Here is a 16,343-nt window from a genome sequence, read left to right as displayed (position 1 = left end):
TTCAAATTTTCTCTCATGCCCTTGCTTGGTGCACTGTTGGTGTGCGTGTGTGCGTGTTGTGTTTTTCTGCTCAGTCAACTGAGAAACATGGAAAACAGAAAAAAGCAGCCACAAGGTGATAAACTGAATCACTGTAATGGATCCAAATTAATTTAACCGGACGTAAGTTTAATGAATTTCCACACCTCTGCACTGTCATGCCACACAGGAACTTGATGAGCTAAAACAGAGCATGAGGATAATCATAATTACTCGGCACAACACATTCTATGCATGCACTAAGGAGCCTCCTCGGCTTTTATTTTGCTAGGTTTTCATATTTCTCAGCTGGCTGAAAGAATGGCAGTCTTGAATGATCCGCAAACGTGATCACACACATAGGAAAACAGAAAATGTAATGAATTAAATGACTTAATTTTTGGCCTTATAGCAATTTTGCCAATTTTGTATTCCAGAGTTACAGCAGAAGAAACCCCTTTCATGGCTTTAAAAGAAAAAAATTCAAGTGATGAAAACAGAAATAGACACTATGCTAATGTTTGACATTAATCTGTTCATGAGAATTGGCTTTTGGGTCAGTTTAGTAGAAAAATAAAAACTGTGTATCAACACCAAAGTTACCAAACTAAAGAGAACTACTTACAAATTCTTGATTGCTGACGTGAAAGACAATTTTGTTGACAGTTTGTAACCCGTGTACCTTTTGTTCTTTGGTTAGTTTTTCCCGTGAATATCCAAATATCTCACAAACAGAACCAGATTTAATTTTCAAACCAAAAAACACTGCTTTTTTGATTTTTGTTTTTTCCATTTTCCTGTTTCTGTTTTTAAATTAATAAAAAAAAAAAACAATATGTTTTTTTCTATTTTTTATTTGGTTTTGAAACTAAATAACCAAAGAACGGAGTGTACACGGATTCCAAACAAGCAGCATATTTCTGTTTCAAAATTAAATATTGTTCTGTTTGTGTGATATTTGGATATTTACGGGGAAAATAGGAAATCAAAACCAAAAAGTGGATGTAACGTAAAACATTAAAGGAACCAAAGGTGGTGTAATGAATCTACTGGTGCTCCTCGTTTCTTGTGATCAACTTCCGTATGTGTTGACGGCTGCTGTTAGCGATATTTATAACGTGCAAAATAAACATTTTTACTGCCCTCAAAAAAGCTGTAATTGCTTTTGCAAAAGTGTCAAATGGTAGAAGTTCAAACATCTGTAATGTTCGTCACACCAGTTGATAGTCAGTCACCAGTTTATTAGGATACTATTTGGACCGTAACGCCGTGAAACAAAACATAAATGTGAGCAGCTTTTTACGAGCTAAAACATCCACATACTAAATGAAAATATGAGCAGGACCAGAAAACTGCTGAAATAAATCCGAAACAGTCCTATTGTGTGAGGAGACCTGGTCCAGGACCTGGGGAGGGAAACCAAGTGCAGCGGACTTCAGTTCTTGCTCTAATTTTCCCGTAAATGTCCAAATATCATACAAACAGAAAACACAGTTTAAAAATGAATAAATAAATAAATAAAGCTGCTTATCTGGTTTTTGGTTTTTCTGTATTTCTGTTTTAGTTTTAAATCAGTAAAACAAAATAACCAAACTGTTTATTTGTTATTTTGATTGGGTTTTAAAACGGAATAACCAAAGAACGAAGGGTACACGGATTGTTTGTGTACCTTTGATGCTATTCTGTAATGTTGTTTTTTGTAGTCATTTTGTTTGTTTTTGGAGTCCTTACGTGTGTTTTTATTTTTTGTGTTCTCTTTGTAATTATGTGTATTTTTCTGTCATTTTTGTTGTCGGTTAGTACACTTTTGGGGTCACTTTTTGTAGTTTTGTTCTTTTTTTCCTGTATTGTCCTGTCATTTTTGTGCAATTTTGTTGACAGTTTGTGTGTCTTTGGAGCTTTTCTGTTAATATGTTGTTTTTTGTGTTTTTTTGTAGTCATTTTGTTCAAGTGGTTGTTGTGTTTGTCTTTGTTTGGAATTTTTGTGTGCGTTTTTGTATTCTTTGTGCATTTTGCTGTCGATATGCTGTTATTTTGCGTATTATGTCGGGCTTTATATTTATGGAATCACAACAGTATCACAATGAATGAACTCTTGCAGGGTTTTTCATGAATGCACATGCTTTGTTTCACAGTTGCATTTCAGATTCACAAAAGCACACGATCTGTTTCGCAAATATATATTTTATGCAAACTCGTAATATAAATTCTGAAATGCACACGCTCTACTTCACAAATATTATTTTTCAGGCACACTTGTAATGTAAATCCACAGATGATGCAAATTGCTGAATGTGCATTTACAAACTGCTTCTGTGCTGTGAAACCTCTGCGCATTTGTGAGAGAAATCTATGTGGTGAATTTTGAGACGAACGTCACCATTGGCTGATAAAACTGATTGACAGATTTATCAGCCAATCAGGTGTGTTTGCTTTCAGCCAATCATATGGCTTCTTACATTTTCTCCACACTTTTAAACCAATTGCAGAGCTACTGATATGTGCGTATGTGCAGTGTTCAAACAAGAGTGGGGAGAAGTGTGCATTTCAGAATTTATATGACAAGTTTGCATAAATTTGCGAAACAAAGCATGTGCATTTTTGAAAATCCCTGCAAGAGTTTATTCATTATGATACTGTTCTGATTCCATATACTGTATATTCCTTCCAACTTCTTCCTCTGTTTTGGGGGCCCCCGGCCGCCAGTTACCCATGTCTGCCTTTAGGTGACTTGGATTTCAATGTTTCACCGATGAAGTTTAAACGTACTAAAATGTTTATTTTGCACACAATCAAACCTAAAATTACTGATTATTATCGCTTGTTCTCTGAAGCATTGGGGGCAGTAATCCCAAACTTGAAGAGAGACTAATAAACACAATAGCTTTGTCGAGTGTTTCCATTAGCACCCCGCTAAATTAGTCACATATTTCTCCCAGCTACTCAGTACTATATCTGCAATAATGACTTCACAAAGGGTGAAAAAAAATGAATCGGTGTAATTAGTCTCCAATAACTGATTGCCTGTTCACATCCAACAGATGGAGGGAGGAGGATATGGAAGTTATCCTGGCAGAGAGGACCTGGCGAGGGCAATGAACAATGAGAATGCAATTAGCTTTGGCCTTTTCCACTGTATGGACTGATGAAAACTAAACACTATACGTCTCTGTTAGCCTTCCTGCTGCGAGTGCATTTTCAAGTGAGTTTGAGTATGATATTGTGGATGTAAATAAAAGCAATCGGTATTCTTTTTTTGCTGCAGAGCAATGACAGAGTAAATATAACATGGATAAATCACTTTGTGAAAGGAAAAAGGATAATTCAATGAACAGCCAGCATTTATTCTCTCTGTCGATCACCCATGAAATTAGGTTAATTTATTCTCTACATCTGAAGTATAATGAGATAAGTTACACATACATAAGGGGGAATGAAATAGAATGAAAACAAAACTAGAAAGTCAATCTTATGTTGCTTGCAGAACACAATTTGTGTTTGTGCCTTTAATAATGGCTTTTTTTTTTTGCAAACAAAGCAGCCTTTTTTTTTCCCAAATTGTGGGTCAGAAACCTAAATTAGATAACTGACTGATATTCTTTATGTTGCCATATAAAAAAGAAACATTCCTTACACTGTAAATTTATTCATTTTCCAACGAAAATACAATCGATGGGCATATTTTTTACAGTACGGGGCTTTAATATGATGTAAATATTTTGATTTTTTAGTTGTAAATATTTCTGATAGTAGAAAGGTAGGGTTCTTAATTGGTTTTTTTTGTGAGTGTGTGTGTCCAGCAACTTTACACACATGACCAATTATTACATTTATTGGATGAAGTTTTCAGATGCTATTGTTCGTGCATAATCAAAATCCACTGAATTCGAAATTGTTTTTTTCAACATGTCCTAAAAGTTCATATTTGTGAGTCTTTAATCCCAAACTGTTGCTGTGATGCTTTATTATCGACGGTCATATCACATTACCTATAAAGTAGAGACACACACTGCTCATTCTGTGCTGCATGCATTGTTTCCAATTCTATCCATATGTCCAGGTTGTCTATATGAAAATTCAGGAGGAACAGTAATGTAATCTGTTATCTAATATCTATTGTCTGAGAGCGCCAGCTTTGCCTCATTCACTCATCCCTGTTGCCTGAAACACGTCTGACCTTGGAATATAATCTTATTCGACCCACGCGCTCACTGTAAGTCATTCTTGATAAAGGTGGCGGCTAAAGGCTGAAAATGTAATACATTGTTTCACATTCCTGAAATGTAATTTTTCTGTCCTTTTGATAGGTCAAACTGCACAAGGTGCTGTTTATCTGTCACTGTGAGATACTGTAGCTCACTGCTGGATGGATACTGAGCAGGCCAGAGCCACGAAAGGCTAATGGACAAGTAGTGTATGAAACTTTCCTCACATTTAGCTAATTTGTCTTTCATTTCAGACAAATTAATTTAAAACGGCATGTTTCTAAACATTTAGCTTTACACTCGGCAACTAATTTAACATTTAGGTTTTGATTTAATATTTAAATTTAATATTTAGATTTCAATTTAATATTTAGATTTTCATTTCATATTTAGATTTTCATTTCATATTTAGATTTTAATATTTAGATCTTAATATTTAGATTTTAATATTTAGATTTTAATATTTAGATTTAGTATTTAGATTTAATATTTAGATTTAGATTTAAAATTTAGATTTAGATTTAACATTTAGATTTCAATTTAAAATTTAGATTTTTATCTAAAATACTTATTTTGATTTGAAATTTAGATTTAAAATTTAGATTAAATTTGACAGTAATATTTAGATTTAACATTTAAATTTAGATACAAATTTAACATTTAGATTCAGATTTATCAATTACATTTAGATTTAACATTTAGATTTAGATATAAATTTAACGTTTAGATTAAGATTTAACATTTCGATTACGATTTAACATTTCGATTAAGATTTAACATTTCGATTAAGATTTAACATTTCGATTAAGATTTAACATTTTGATTTAGATGTAAATTTAACTTTTAACATTAAAATTTCAATTGAACATTTACATTTAGTTTTAACAATTACATTTCAATATAAATTTTACATTTCATTTTAACATTTAGATTTATTATTTAGATTTAATATTTACAGTTAGATTTATTTTTCATGTGTACACAATTTTAACAAGAACATAGAACAATTTTGTTTTAGATGAATTTCTGTCTCAAATGAAAAAAAAATGAGGAAAGTGAGATAAATGTTCAAAATATGTCGACTATGACACAGTAACCGAGGTTTTACATCCGACACCCTATAAAAGAGACACATGCAGAACAATTATGAGTAGAAACCTCTTCTGACTGTGATGAAAACGTGATCCACATTAATGTAAAAATATATGTGACAAAAAGGGCGTTTTTGCTGTTCATCTCTTTAATGATGCATTAGCAACAAGAATTACGACAGAGAAATTTTACAGCACCAAATTAAAAAATGCAGTCAAATTCTGAAATATGATGCACTGTCACATCCGAAATGATGTCCTCATTAAACATTGACAACTTTTCAATCTACTGCTCTCATACATCAGTGAGGTTTTTCATCTACAGTATCTATCTGTATTTCCTTCTTTCTCCAGAATCAATGACCCGCGTAGACACAAAAGTATGCCAGTGCAGGTTGTCAGACTACTAAAAACTACTCAGTTTTGGCCCATATATCTGTGACTATGAAGTGATTACTGTGCATACAAGTATAAGAGCAAGAAAATGTAACATAAAGTGTAAAAATACTTCAGGTTAATAAGAAATGATCCCAAATCCTGCAAACAAACAGTAAAATAACTACAGTAGTTACTTCCGTGACTATTAAAAAGATGCACGACATCAAAGTCTGATTCATCGTGCAGGGCATCTGAAAGTGTTGGGATACATCAAAGCAGGAGGTTGCTATAATTCTTTGTCTCTTTGTAATGTGTTGCTATAACAAGAGCAAAAGCCAAGCCCGCCTGCAGACTTACTGCTCTAATTCATTCATCAAGCCCTTCATGAATCCTAATTCTGGGATTGCAACAAAAGAAGCACAAATTCATCTAAAACTTGGGTGGAATTTGTGTATGGACAGTGTGGCCAAACACAGTTCCTTTGACTTTTGAACAAAACTGCAGCTGTACACAGCATACATGCACAAAATAGTGTGTGTATTAAAAATCTAAAGCATTTTTTTCAACTATATTGTTTTTTTGTTTTTTTTTAAATAAATGTAATTCATGTTCTGGTGTATTCTTCGGGAAGATGATAAAGACTCGTTTTGAGAAGACTACTCTGCATGGGCGAGGACCAAATCAATCAACTTCTTCGGTCAATCCGGGTCGAGTAGAAGCAGATGTGATGCTGATTTTGTCCTGAATTTCTGTCTTTCTGGGCGAAAAAAAAAATGGTTTGTTTACAAGACTGTGAATCAAACACCTGTGAACCGCTCTTACTGTGAAATTCCAGACTGAGGACGGAGACAAAAGATTTTACCTTAGAATTTTTTATCTCACAGTGAAAGGAAGAACTAAATAATATCACATTTGCACCACCCACGCTACAGGTATAACTTGTTTACTGCCAAACCTCATGCATTCATTACTGTAAAAGAAACTTTATTTACATTTTTCAATAGAATATGGTATACATTCCAAACAATTGAATATTTGTAGTAAGCCCAAGGGAACGGGTCAGACATGAAACCAGTATACAGTATGTTCCAAATATTACAATTTAGGGATGTCCCGATACAACTCTTTCATTTCCGGTATGATACCGATATTGCAGCCTTGCATATCGGTCGATACCGAATTGATCCGATATCAGCATGAATCATACATGCTTTTTAAAATTTATTTATTTATTTTTTTCTTTACTAAAAAAATAATAATGAGTTATTTTGTAGTGTGGAATGTTAGAAAAGGCTTGATCAAGTGATGTTAGTCAAACAGAGAACAATAGTCAGCAACAGTAGGTATGAGAAAAAATTATCCATTTATTATTAACAGATTGCTTACATACATTTTACCCTTCAACACAATATCTACAGTATTCTACAATTGAATAAAATAAATAAAAAAAATTAATTTGAAAAAAATAAATAAATAAATAACTCGGAAAATCCGGAAATTTGAATCCGATATTTGTTTTCAGGCTAATATCGGGCCGATATCCGATATTGATATTAATATCGGGACACCCATATTACAAATGCCCATTATCAAACGTATGACAACCAAAAGTAGAGTCTGACATTACAGGACTAACAATAAAAAACTTCCCACTCCGACCAATAAAAAAATGAATTAAAAAATGTAAAAAGTGAGATAGAGGAACTGCTGTGTCGGATAAAATGAAAAGAGAGTGTCAAACACAAAGTCAAGGGAAAAAAGGATGAGAAAAAACAGACAAAAAACCAAAATGCAAAAGCTATGTTTGACCAATTTTAGGGTCTGAAATGTTTTTAAATACTTGGCAATATTTATTCAAACTAGACATTTCTTTTATACAGTTTTTATTACAATACTGATATCTTCCTATGCCCCTATTTGGCACGTAATAAGCAAAAATATAATCTCTATCTATTGAGCTATTTATTTATATTAAAAGGAAAATGGATATTAAAAGCAAGAACATGCAAAGAAACATGTACCTGTGAATATACAGGATTATAGCCAAAGCTAATTTCCATCCTCAGTCCACTGCTAAACAGAAGGCCAGCCATATAACCATACCTGTCAAGTATCCCGTTTTAGCCGGGAAACTCCCATATTTTACCCCTCGTATTAATATTTAACTGTAAATAGCCCATATTTTAATGTAATAATAATTAAAAGATGCCTTACTAAAATGAACGTCGTCACCACCTGAAATGGCCTGAGCGGCAACAAACCCGGAAACAACTCAGAAAACAGATGATGAATGAAGACGTTCCCGTGAAAAAAAACAAAGAACTGGTGTAAATACATTGTAAAATGTGACAGAGAGTTTATCTTCCTAAAGAGCAGCAGGATGGGACACAGTTACACGTTCTGTTAGATTAATAACTGAGATTTTAACGTCTACCACAGCGGAAGGAACCACGTAAGTCACCATGAAAAATCCACCAATCACAAGCGTCACAAATATACACTGTTTTAAGAAAGTGTTAAAGAATGTAAAGTCTGTAATAAATGTGTCTAATAAGTCAACAGTAAATATCCAACGTGTTGACTTGTATATGAACTGTAAGTATATTAAATAAACACATGTGCTTCATATACACATTTATGTTTTTATTTAGGCTGTTTTATAATTTAGGAATTAGGGCTGGGCGATATATCGAGATTCAAGATGTATCAAGTTTTCTATTTTAGCGATATAGAAAACTATAATATTTCATATATCAACATATATGTATATATTATAGCTTATTATGTATCAAAATACTGGTTTTAGGAGTCGCTGCTTTTACTTCTCAGAACAACATGTAAAGCTCAGTTAGATGATTAATGAGTGTCAGATATTGATCATCTGTTTGTTAATAAATGTCCCTGTGTAGCATTTTGCATCAGCAAATTTAACCAAGAATTATCTTTCTGGTCAGACTTTATTTGATAGAATTATCTAGATTTATATCATATATCACCATTTTGAGAAAAAATATTGTATTTATTAAGTGGTTGACAAGTGGCTATTTTAGATTTCTTGTACATCTATCATAAAATATAAGGGATTCTGGAGCTTGGTTGGGTGGGTGGGATGGCTTGTAGTGGGCGCCAGAAAATTTTCCCTTATTTTCAAATTCAAAACTTGAGTATGCATATAACCCCTACACTATATTTCATTCAATACATCACTACTACATTTTAATACAATTGCAGGGACATGATTGTGCAATCATGAAAACGAAGCTAAGAGTTGAGAGCTTCTGTGTTATGTATGAGAGGCGTGATATGAAAATACATTCTGACCAAAGGTGGTTTATTTTTGATGGGATTATACAGTCACCTATTTAAGATGATACAGTGATGAGTGTTGGTTTTTTTTATCTAGTGTTTTTAGGCTCCGTTTCGATTGCTTTCAGAGTAGTATTTCCTGTTGATACCCAACTTGTCATGCAGTAGGTCATATGAGAAATAATCATTGCATCGAAACAGTTTTGCTGCCTCTGGTGTTAGATTCAATTGTCTCTACTGTGAATGAAGTTAGTTATTAGCTCAAGCCTGATGTGTGGAAGAGTTTTTGTTTCATAATATAGATTATAGGGGGAGGGAGGGAGGGAGAGAGGGAGAGAGGGAGAGAGGGAGAGAGGGAGAGAGAGAGAGAGAGAGAGAGAGAGAGAGAGAGAGAGAGAGAGAGAGAGAGAGAGAGAGAGAGAGAGAGAGCATAGCAAATATAGGTATTTTTGGTTTAAAATGTTAATCATAATAATGATGAATGATTGTGATTAGAACATGAACTACATACAAATACAAGGGTCAGGCTTTGTTTCATATGACCAAAAAATTATTTCAAAAAAACAAAATAAATGTATTCAGGAGGCACTAAATACCATTCAATTCCACTTGTTTTCAAAGTTAGATTGTTTCAAATGTGTATTACCATTCATTCATTGCATCATGATGCTCTATTGTTGTTTTTTTCATAGTTATTCTGAGCAAAATATTGTAGTCGGACAAGGGGGGTACTTGAATTCGGAAATAAGAGAAAGGGGGTACTTGAGCCAAAAAAAAAAAAAAGTTTGTGAACGACTGTTATACACCACACTATTTCTTTTTTTTATTCCAGGATGTGGCTCATGGCATAAGCGAGATAGTCTGATGTGAAGTACATTCACCCATGGATATGTATAATCTCTCAAATCCTTACATCGAATTCAGTATTCAGTCCATCAAAAACACATCTAGTTTTCCTAAGCAGTTGATCCTCTTCTCCTTCTCCGTCACCCACTTCTGCCTCCCTGTCTGTGCTGCTTGTTACCTTATTAGAAATCCCATTGCATTTCAGAGCGAGACGTCGCTGCGTGGCAAACAGGAGGAGAGCCTTACCGGGATTTATTCAAGGTTTTGCCTTTCATGTTTTTTTTTTTTTATATTTCAGGTTGCTTTTTAAAAACCTCTCAGATTCTGTAATCAGAAGGAATTTGAAGTGCAATACATTGGAAAAAACTGATGCTGATTTGTTAATTAAAGCCCTTTTATTACCGCCCTGCTTAAATGACTATCAAACGAACTGGGATAAGAGAGAATTCATGCAAATTTGTGCTAATTTGATGTGGAATCAGTAAATATGGCATTTATATTCATTAAAAATGCAACTTTTAGATTTCTTTTGAAAGTTTTTGATGAATAAATAAATGAAGACTCTTTTAAAGCTTGAAGAACAATGCCCTTTTAATATCCTAGGATCAGAGGAGTGTTTAAATCTGCTGAGTGAGAGACAAATAACTCAAAGACAAATTGATTTAAAGGGAGGCAGTAAACCCTGAATAAACCCTATTATACACATTACAGCAAGAAATGCCAATGATGTGAGAATTCAAGCTATGCTGTTCAGTAAAAAATGGCTGTGAATACATTAGACCTGTGAAGACACTCTGTCGGTCTTGTGACACATACATGCATGTGAGCAGACATAAATATGATGAAGAGTGTTTGCATTTTTTAGAAGAACACAGAGGGAGGGTGAGGGTTCAATCCCACCTCCCTCCATCCAAATAATGTCATTAGGTTGATATGTTCATTAGAATTTTTTTTATTAAGCATAAGAGCAAATGTGTGTTGTAATTCTCTATCCGCGCAAGAACTTTTATGAAATGTCAAAATCGCTTTAGTTACAGAGCCAAATACGGAGCAGTTTATCTCAAGTGGGCTGCAAATTTAAGGCAGGAAAATTAGTAATGTAATCATTATTCTGCTCTAGTTGCACTTCCACGTATAAATAAATTATAAAATATGTACGGCAGTGATAATATCAAAGCAATAAGTGACAGATATCAGTCCCTGCCGGATTGGGTGACCCATTTGCATGTAATTTGGGGAAATTTCATGAAATTCTCAATTTGCAAAAATTGAGAATTCTTTTAATAATTTGAGATTAAGAATGACTGCCATCATGTGATATATGTAAGCATGGGGGGGAAATGTGAGCCTTGCTAATGTTATGGAATTTCATTGAATTTGTGTATTCATTGATAAATATCTACAGCTGAATTAATTGATATTAAACAATGATTCATGGATTCCCTGACTTTTTTGCTTGCTGACGCGGGCCAAATTGGATGCTCTAATGGCCCGATTTGGCCTCCGGGCCTTGAGTTTGACACTTGTTGTCTTGGTTTTAATCTGCCTTACATGTGATTCTGAAAAGAGTTTTGATAACATGACTTGATGATTTCATCAAAATTAAAAAATAAAGGCATAAACAATTGATTTTTTTTTAATTGTTGTACATTGAGAATTAAGTTTTAACCTGGTGAGAATTAAAAAAAGAAAAAAAAAGCTTACATTTTCCGGGGCGGATTCACAAAGATCTTAAATTCAAGGGTGGTAATTCAATTGCTTCCCTAAATCCTTCAGTTTCCTCACCTGCTGCGCGGAATTCACTAAGATTGCAACAATCATTAGTGCACGAGCAGAACTGGTGCAGACCGCCCCAATTTAAATGAGCGTTTTGTTTGTTCAATGTGGAGACGTCAGTGCGCACAAGCACACTGACATTTGAGGTTAAATTTGAGGCAGATGGACTTCTCTGTCTGCTGCAAAAAAATTTAATAATGTAGAAAGCCAAATAAACAATTTTTTATTATTGTTTTTTGTTTAAAAAAAATCATAAAAAAAAAATTAAAAACCTAATGATATTTTTTCCCGCTAATTTAATGTGCATGCTCCATCAGGACCTGTAACTTTGCTCTGATCAGTCCATGAAATCACACACACACACACGACTGGAGCCTTTTTTCCATCTCCGCTGTTTTCTGTCAACTGCGTGTGTGTCTGCACCTGCTTCTCAGTTGTACTATTTTTCCGTACTAAAACAATCACTGCAAACAGTTCCAGATTTGATGAATCGCATTGCGTCCCCTGCATTAATTTATTTGCATTTCCTCCTCCCATATTGTTGCACCCCCTGGCAGATCCGCCTCCTATGCATATTCATTAGAGGGAAAAGCGCTAAATGGAATGAGGACGCATTCTGACGTGCTGAAGACACGCAGTCCTAATTCCCTGGGCTTTGTACTCCTTAATTAGCGCGTTGAGTGATGTTTGCACATGTTTTAATACCACTAAACCTTTTTGTGAATCCGCCCCTCTGTGTTTTTATGTACACTATTAAGCTAATGAAGCTGGATGGTGACACTTTGCATTGTTAAATTTCTGTTATTTAACAATCTGGTCAAAGCTGATGAGATATCTGTTCCAATAAACTTCTTGTCATTGATTGAATACAGTAGGAACACTCTATGGATGCTTTAATTGCTTTTGCTAACTGATGGATAAAGCTTGTTTGTTGCAGTGGGGCTTTGTCGGTCTGCCAGGAGTAAATCTGGCAAAGTGTGACAAAGCATCCCATCTGGAGCACAGTCAGTGACAAGACGCGGCCTGTCAGGTGTCTCATCAACGCATTTCAGTGGGAAAGCCTGAGAGCAGAACATCACAGTGCTAACACCCTGTGTGGTTACCACATTTTAATCATCCAAGTGTGTGTTTTTAAACAGACTCATCAAAACACTCAAATAAATAAGATTTAATCTGTAAAAACTAATTAGATGTAGTGCAGTAGAGGCGCTACGCAGGTACTTTTGAAACAGGATGAAAATATGTTAAACTCTTGAGAAAACATATTATGGGAATGTTGTTAATCTTTATTTTGTAAGAATACAGTGGAGATCCTACCAACAGGCTGCATTATTTATGTTTTAGTTACTTTGCCCTGCAGTATAGTTACTGTATCTTCATGTTAACGTTATACAGTATATCCATCCATCCAGTCAATCACTGCACATTTAGGGGTGACACAATGATGATGTTTTTTTTTTCTATTTCAAGGAATGGTGTTTGAACTGTTCTAATGTTCTTGCATTTAGTATAAATACACGGAGAAACTATAATTGACCATACCTAATTTTATATCATTAAAGTTTCTGATATCTGTGAAAGTTACGCATTCTTTGTATGAGCAATAAAAAGTATGAAAAACCTTTTACGGCTCTATATTGGCCCAATTTTTGGTACAGATGTTCAAAATATCAATAGGAACAAAGGCAAAATGTGATCTGGCAAATTTGGAAAATGTTTTAATACCATTATATTGGGAACTCTTGTAACGCCATTGGACTTTTCTTTTTTATTGATCCAGCTTTTTCTGTGACCTTCATGACAACTTACCGTACTTTCTATCGTAAGTATAGTGATGTACAGAAGAGGCAGTTTTTCTGCCTCAAGTGACTTTTTTTAGGAAGTCATTCAATCTCTGTTCGTGATGGTGTTACTTTTAAGCAAAAACACCAAACACAATATCAAACGCCTCACATATTTGTATTAACAGGAAAATCAGGGAAGAAAGAAACGTAATCAAGTCTGTAATAGCGATGGCATATGTCTGATTTTCTTTTTTTCTCTTCATCATAGCTCAGTCCACTAAGTAGATGTTTTTTTTTTTTTTTTTCTGGAAAATATTTAGTTGAGAAAGATCTGATATAATCACCACCATCAAAGAGGCAATCATTTCACTGACATTTGTTTCTCTGACTGTTACTTGGATTACGTCAAATTTTGACAACATTTTAACCAAAGATAGACCTTATGCCATGGACGATTCCATTACATTTGTAAGGGGATCCGGATGAATATATAGGTTTCGGATCAGTTTAAAAAATGGAAAACAACCAAATTCTCACAAATCAAAAAATTCATATCTTTATGAAATTTGATGCAGTTGTGTTGGGTTGGTTTACCAATTACCACAATGAGTTTGATCCAGATCAGATCTGGTTAGCGCATTTCATCGCAATTTTTTAAGAAAATAGGATGCCCATATTTTGAGCTATACTGTATTATTATTAATGGGGATATAAAAAAGCCTTTAAAGTGTGAATGATCAGAATCACTGAACAGATAACACACAGTATTTGGCAAAGAGGAGATTTGGCACTAGGCAAAAGTTTGTACGGACTGCTCTTGTTTAATGTCTTCTCTCTTTTAATTCTCACTGTTTCCAGGTTGTATTGAGCATTTTTGTTCTTTTTTGAATAAAATGATGTGCATTTTAGTTATAATGTTTAATTAATTTAATTCATTTTGATCCCACTATTGTTTGCCTTTAGTCTTTAGCGGAGTTTTAGTCATGTTTTAAAGTAGATAGTCGACGAGGATGACGATGGTTTCCAACCTTTTTCTTGTTGTGACCCCATTTTTATATCCCAAATTGTTGGTGACCCCAGAGACTTTCACCAGCTCAGATATTTTCATGCTGCTTTTTATTTGAACTACATTTATACTGTATATGAGAAAGTGAAAGTATAGAATACAGTATGTGGTGTTGTAATTTAAAAAATAATCATTATGATCATTTAAGCTATTTGAGCTTTCTGCACTCTATATCTATTTCTGTGATATTATTGTCACTATTGGTTTGCATATCATTGTATATTTCTATATATTCTATTTATATTACTGGTGTTTTTCTATTTGTATTATTTTATACTATTATTCTTTTACTCTATTATTTTTTTAGGCATATGTGTCAAACTCATGGCCTGGGGGCCAAATCCGGCCCTTTGGAGCATCCCATTCGACTCGCAGCAGAAAATAGAAATGACAGAGAAAACACGAATCATTGTGTAAATGAAACTCAACAATATTTGCAGTGGCTCACAGTTTTCCCGGTGCTTATATTGCATGATTGCAGTCATTTTTATCGTGAAACAGTTGAAAAAAAAAACCGCAAAACTCTTACAAAATACCAAATTTTCCTCAAATTATGTCACAATATTTACCTTATTTAAATAGAAATTGGACACAAAATTGAGAAAATTTAAAGCAAAGATCCTGTTGGAACTGATATCTATCACTTATTGCTTGGATACTGTCAGTTTCTTACATATTTAGAATTGAAGTGCAAACTAGGACACAATAATGTTGAAATTACTCGTTTTCTCTCATAAAATCAGTGGCCCACTGCTCCGTATTTGGCCCCTGAACTAAAATGAGTTTGACACCCCTACTTTAAGGGCTTAACGGGGAACTTGGGGATGCTATTTTGTTCATGGACGTAATGATTTTTTTTTTTTTTGCAAGAGTTTGCAAAATGATAAATAAATACATTTAAAAACTGAAAATACATGTTTCTTTTAAAATGAATCAGTAGTTTTTCAATATATTGTATTTCACACAAGACATTTCAGGCCACCCCATTTCATTTCCAGGCGGCGACCCTACATGGGGTTACGACCCCACGGTTGAAAACCCCTGGTTTAAGGTCAACTATCAAGTGAACTAGTTGATCTGCATGTGATTAGTCGTGCCTTAGGTGCAGCAACATAAAAAAAAAAAAGAAAAAGAAATTTTGAGCAGAAAGGTTGAAATTAGATCCACTTTCATCCACTTAGAAGTTCACCACCCGAGTTTTTCTAAACTCATTTTAAAGTAGGCTAACTGTGTTATTATTAGGTTACAGCTTTCTCTGAAAAGTAAATGAGTTTGCTACAGTAGATATATATATATATATATATATATATATACAGTATATCACAGGAGACATCTCTGGTAAACATGTGCATATAGCTTTAGAGCAGAGCTTATAGAATAAACTACTTACCGTCTGCCTGCAGGCGGACCGCGTGCACAAAGGTGGGCTCCAGGCTGTTCTTCTCCGCCAACAGTTCAGGTAAGTACTTCTCCGGGTGCATCCTCACTACAGGACGCTACTGTTCAGTGCAGGTGAGACGGATGGAGCTGCTGATCAGTGTCGGAATGCAACTGGAAACCTCCCTCTTTCTGTCTGTCTTTCTTTCTGCTGTTCAGCAGATACAGCCACTCAAAACCAGAACAATCCCACGTATGTATGTATATATAAATATATATATATATATATATTTAAATTAATATATATATATAAAAAAAAAATTAAAAAAAAGAATAAAAATAAGAGCCCACAGACAAAAGGCAGTAGTGGTTGTGTGTGTGTGTGTGTGTGTGTGTGTTTCAGAGGTGAGAGTCCATCCTGCCTCTGGTCGGAGCTCCGCTACAGTCCACGAGCTTCAGCTGTTTGCAGAGCGCGTGCAGCTCCCCGCCCCTCCGC

The 16,343-nt window shown here is 34.4% G+C and overlaps 1 protein-coding gene across 3 annotated transcripts in view; it reads right to left on the bottom strand.

Moving 5' to 3' along the window:
• The window catches only part of khdrbs2 (KH domain containing, RNA binding, signal transduction associated 2), a 117,291-nt gene extending 100,948 nt beyond the window's left edge, over window positions 1-16,343 (bottom strand). For all 3 annotated transcript variants that reach the window (XR_003675639.1, XM_028468777.1, XM_028468778.1), the window contains exon 1: window positions 15,861-16,343. Coding sequence is in view for 2 of the 3 variants with exons in the window: in XM_028468777.1 (XP_028324578.1) it covers window positions 15,861-15,951 (91 nt within the window). In the remaining variant the exon portion in view is untranslated. The remainder of the gene's footprint in view (window positions 1-15,860) is intronic.

This window comes from Gouania willdenowi, chromosome 15 (genome assembly GCF_900634775.1).
Source record: "Gouania willdenowi chromosome 15, fGouWil2.1, whole genome shotgun sequence".
NCBI lineage: Eukaryota > Metazoa > Chordata > Actinopteri > Blenniiformes > Gobiesocidae > Gouania > Gouania willdenowi.
The sequence above is the reverse complement of the archived record's forward strand: the minus strand, read 5'-3'. Positions and strand labels throughout refer to the sequence as shown.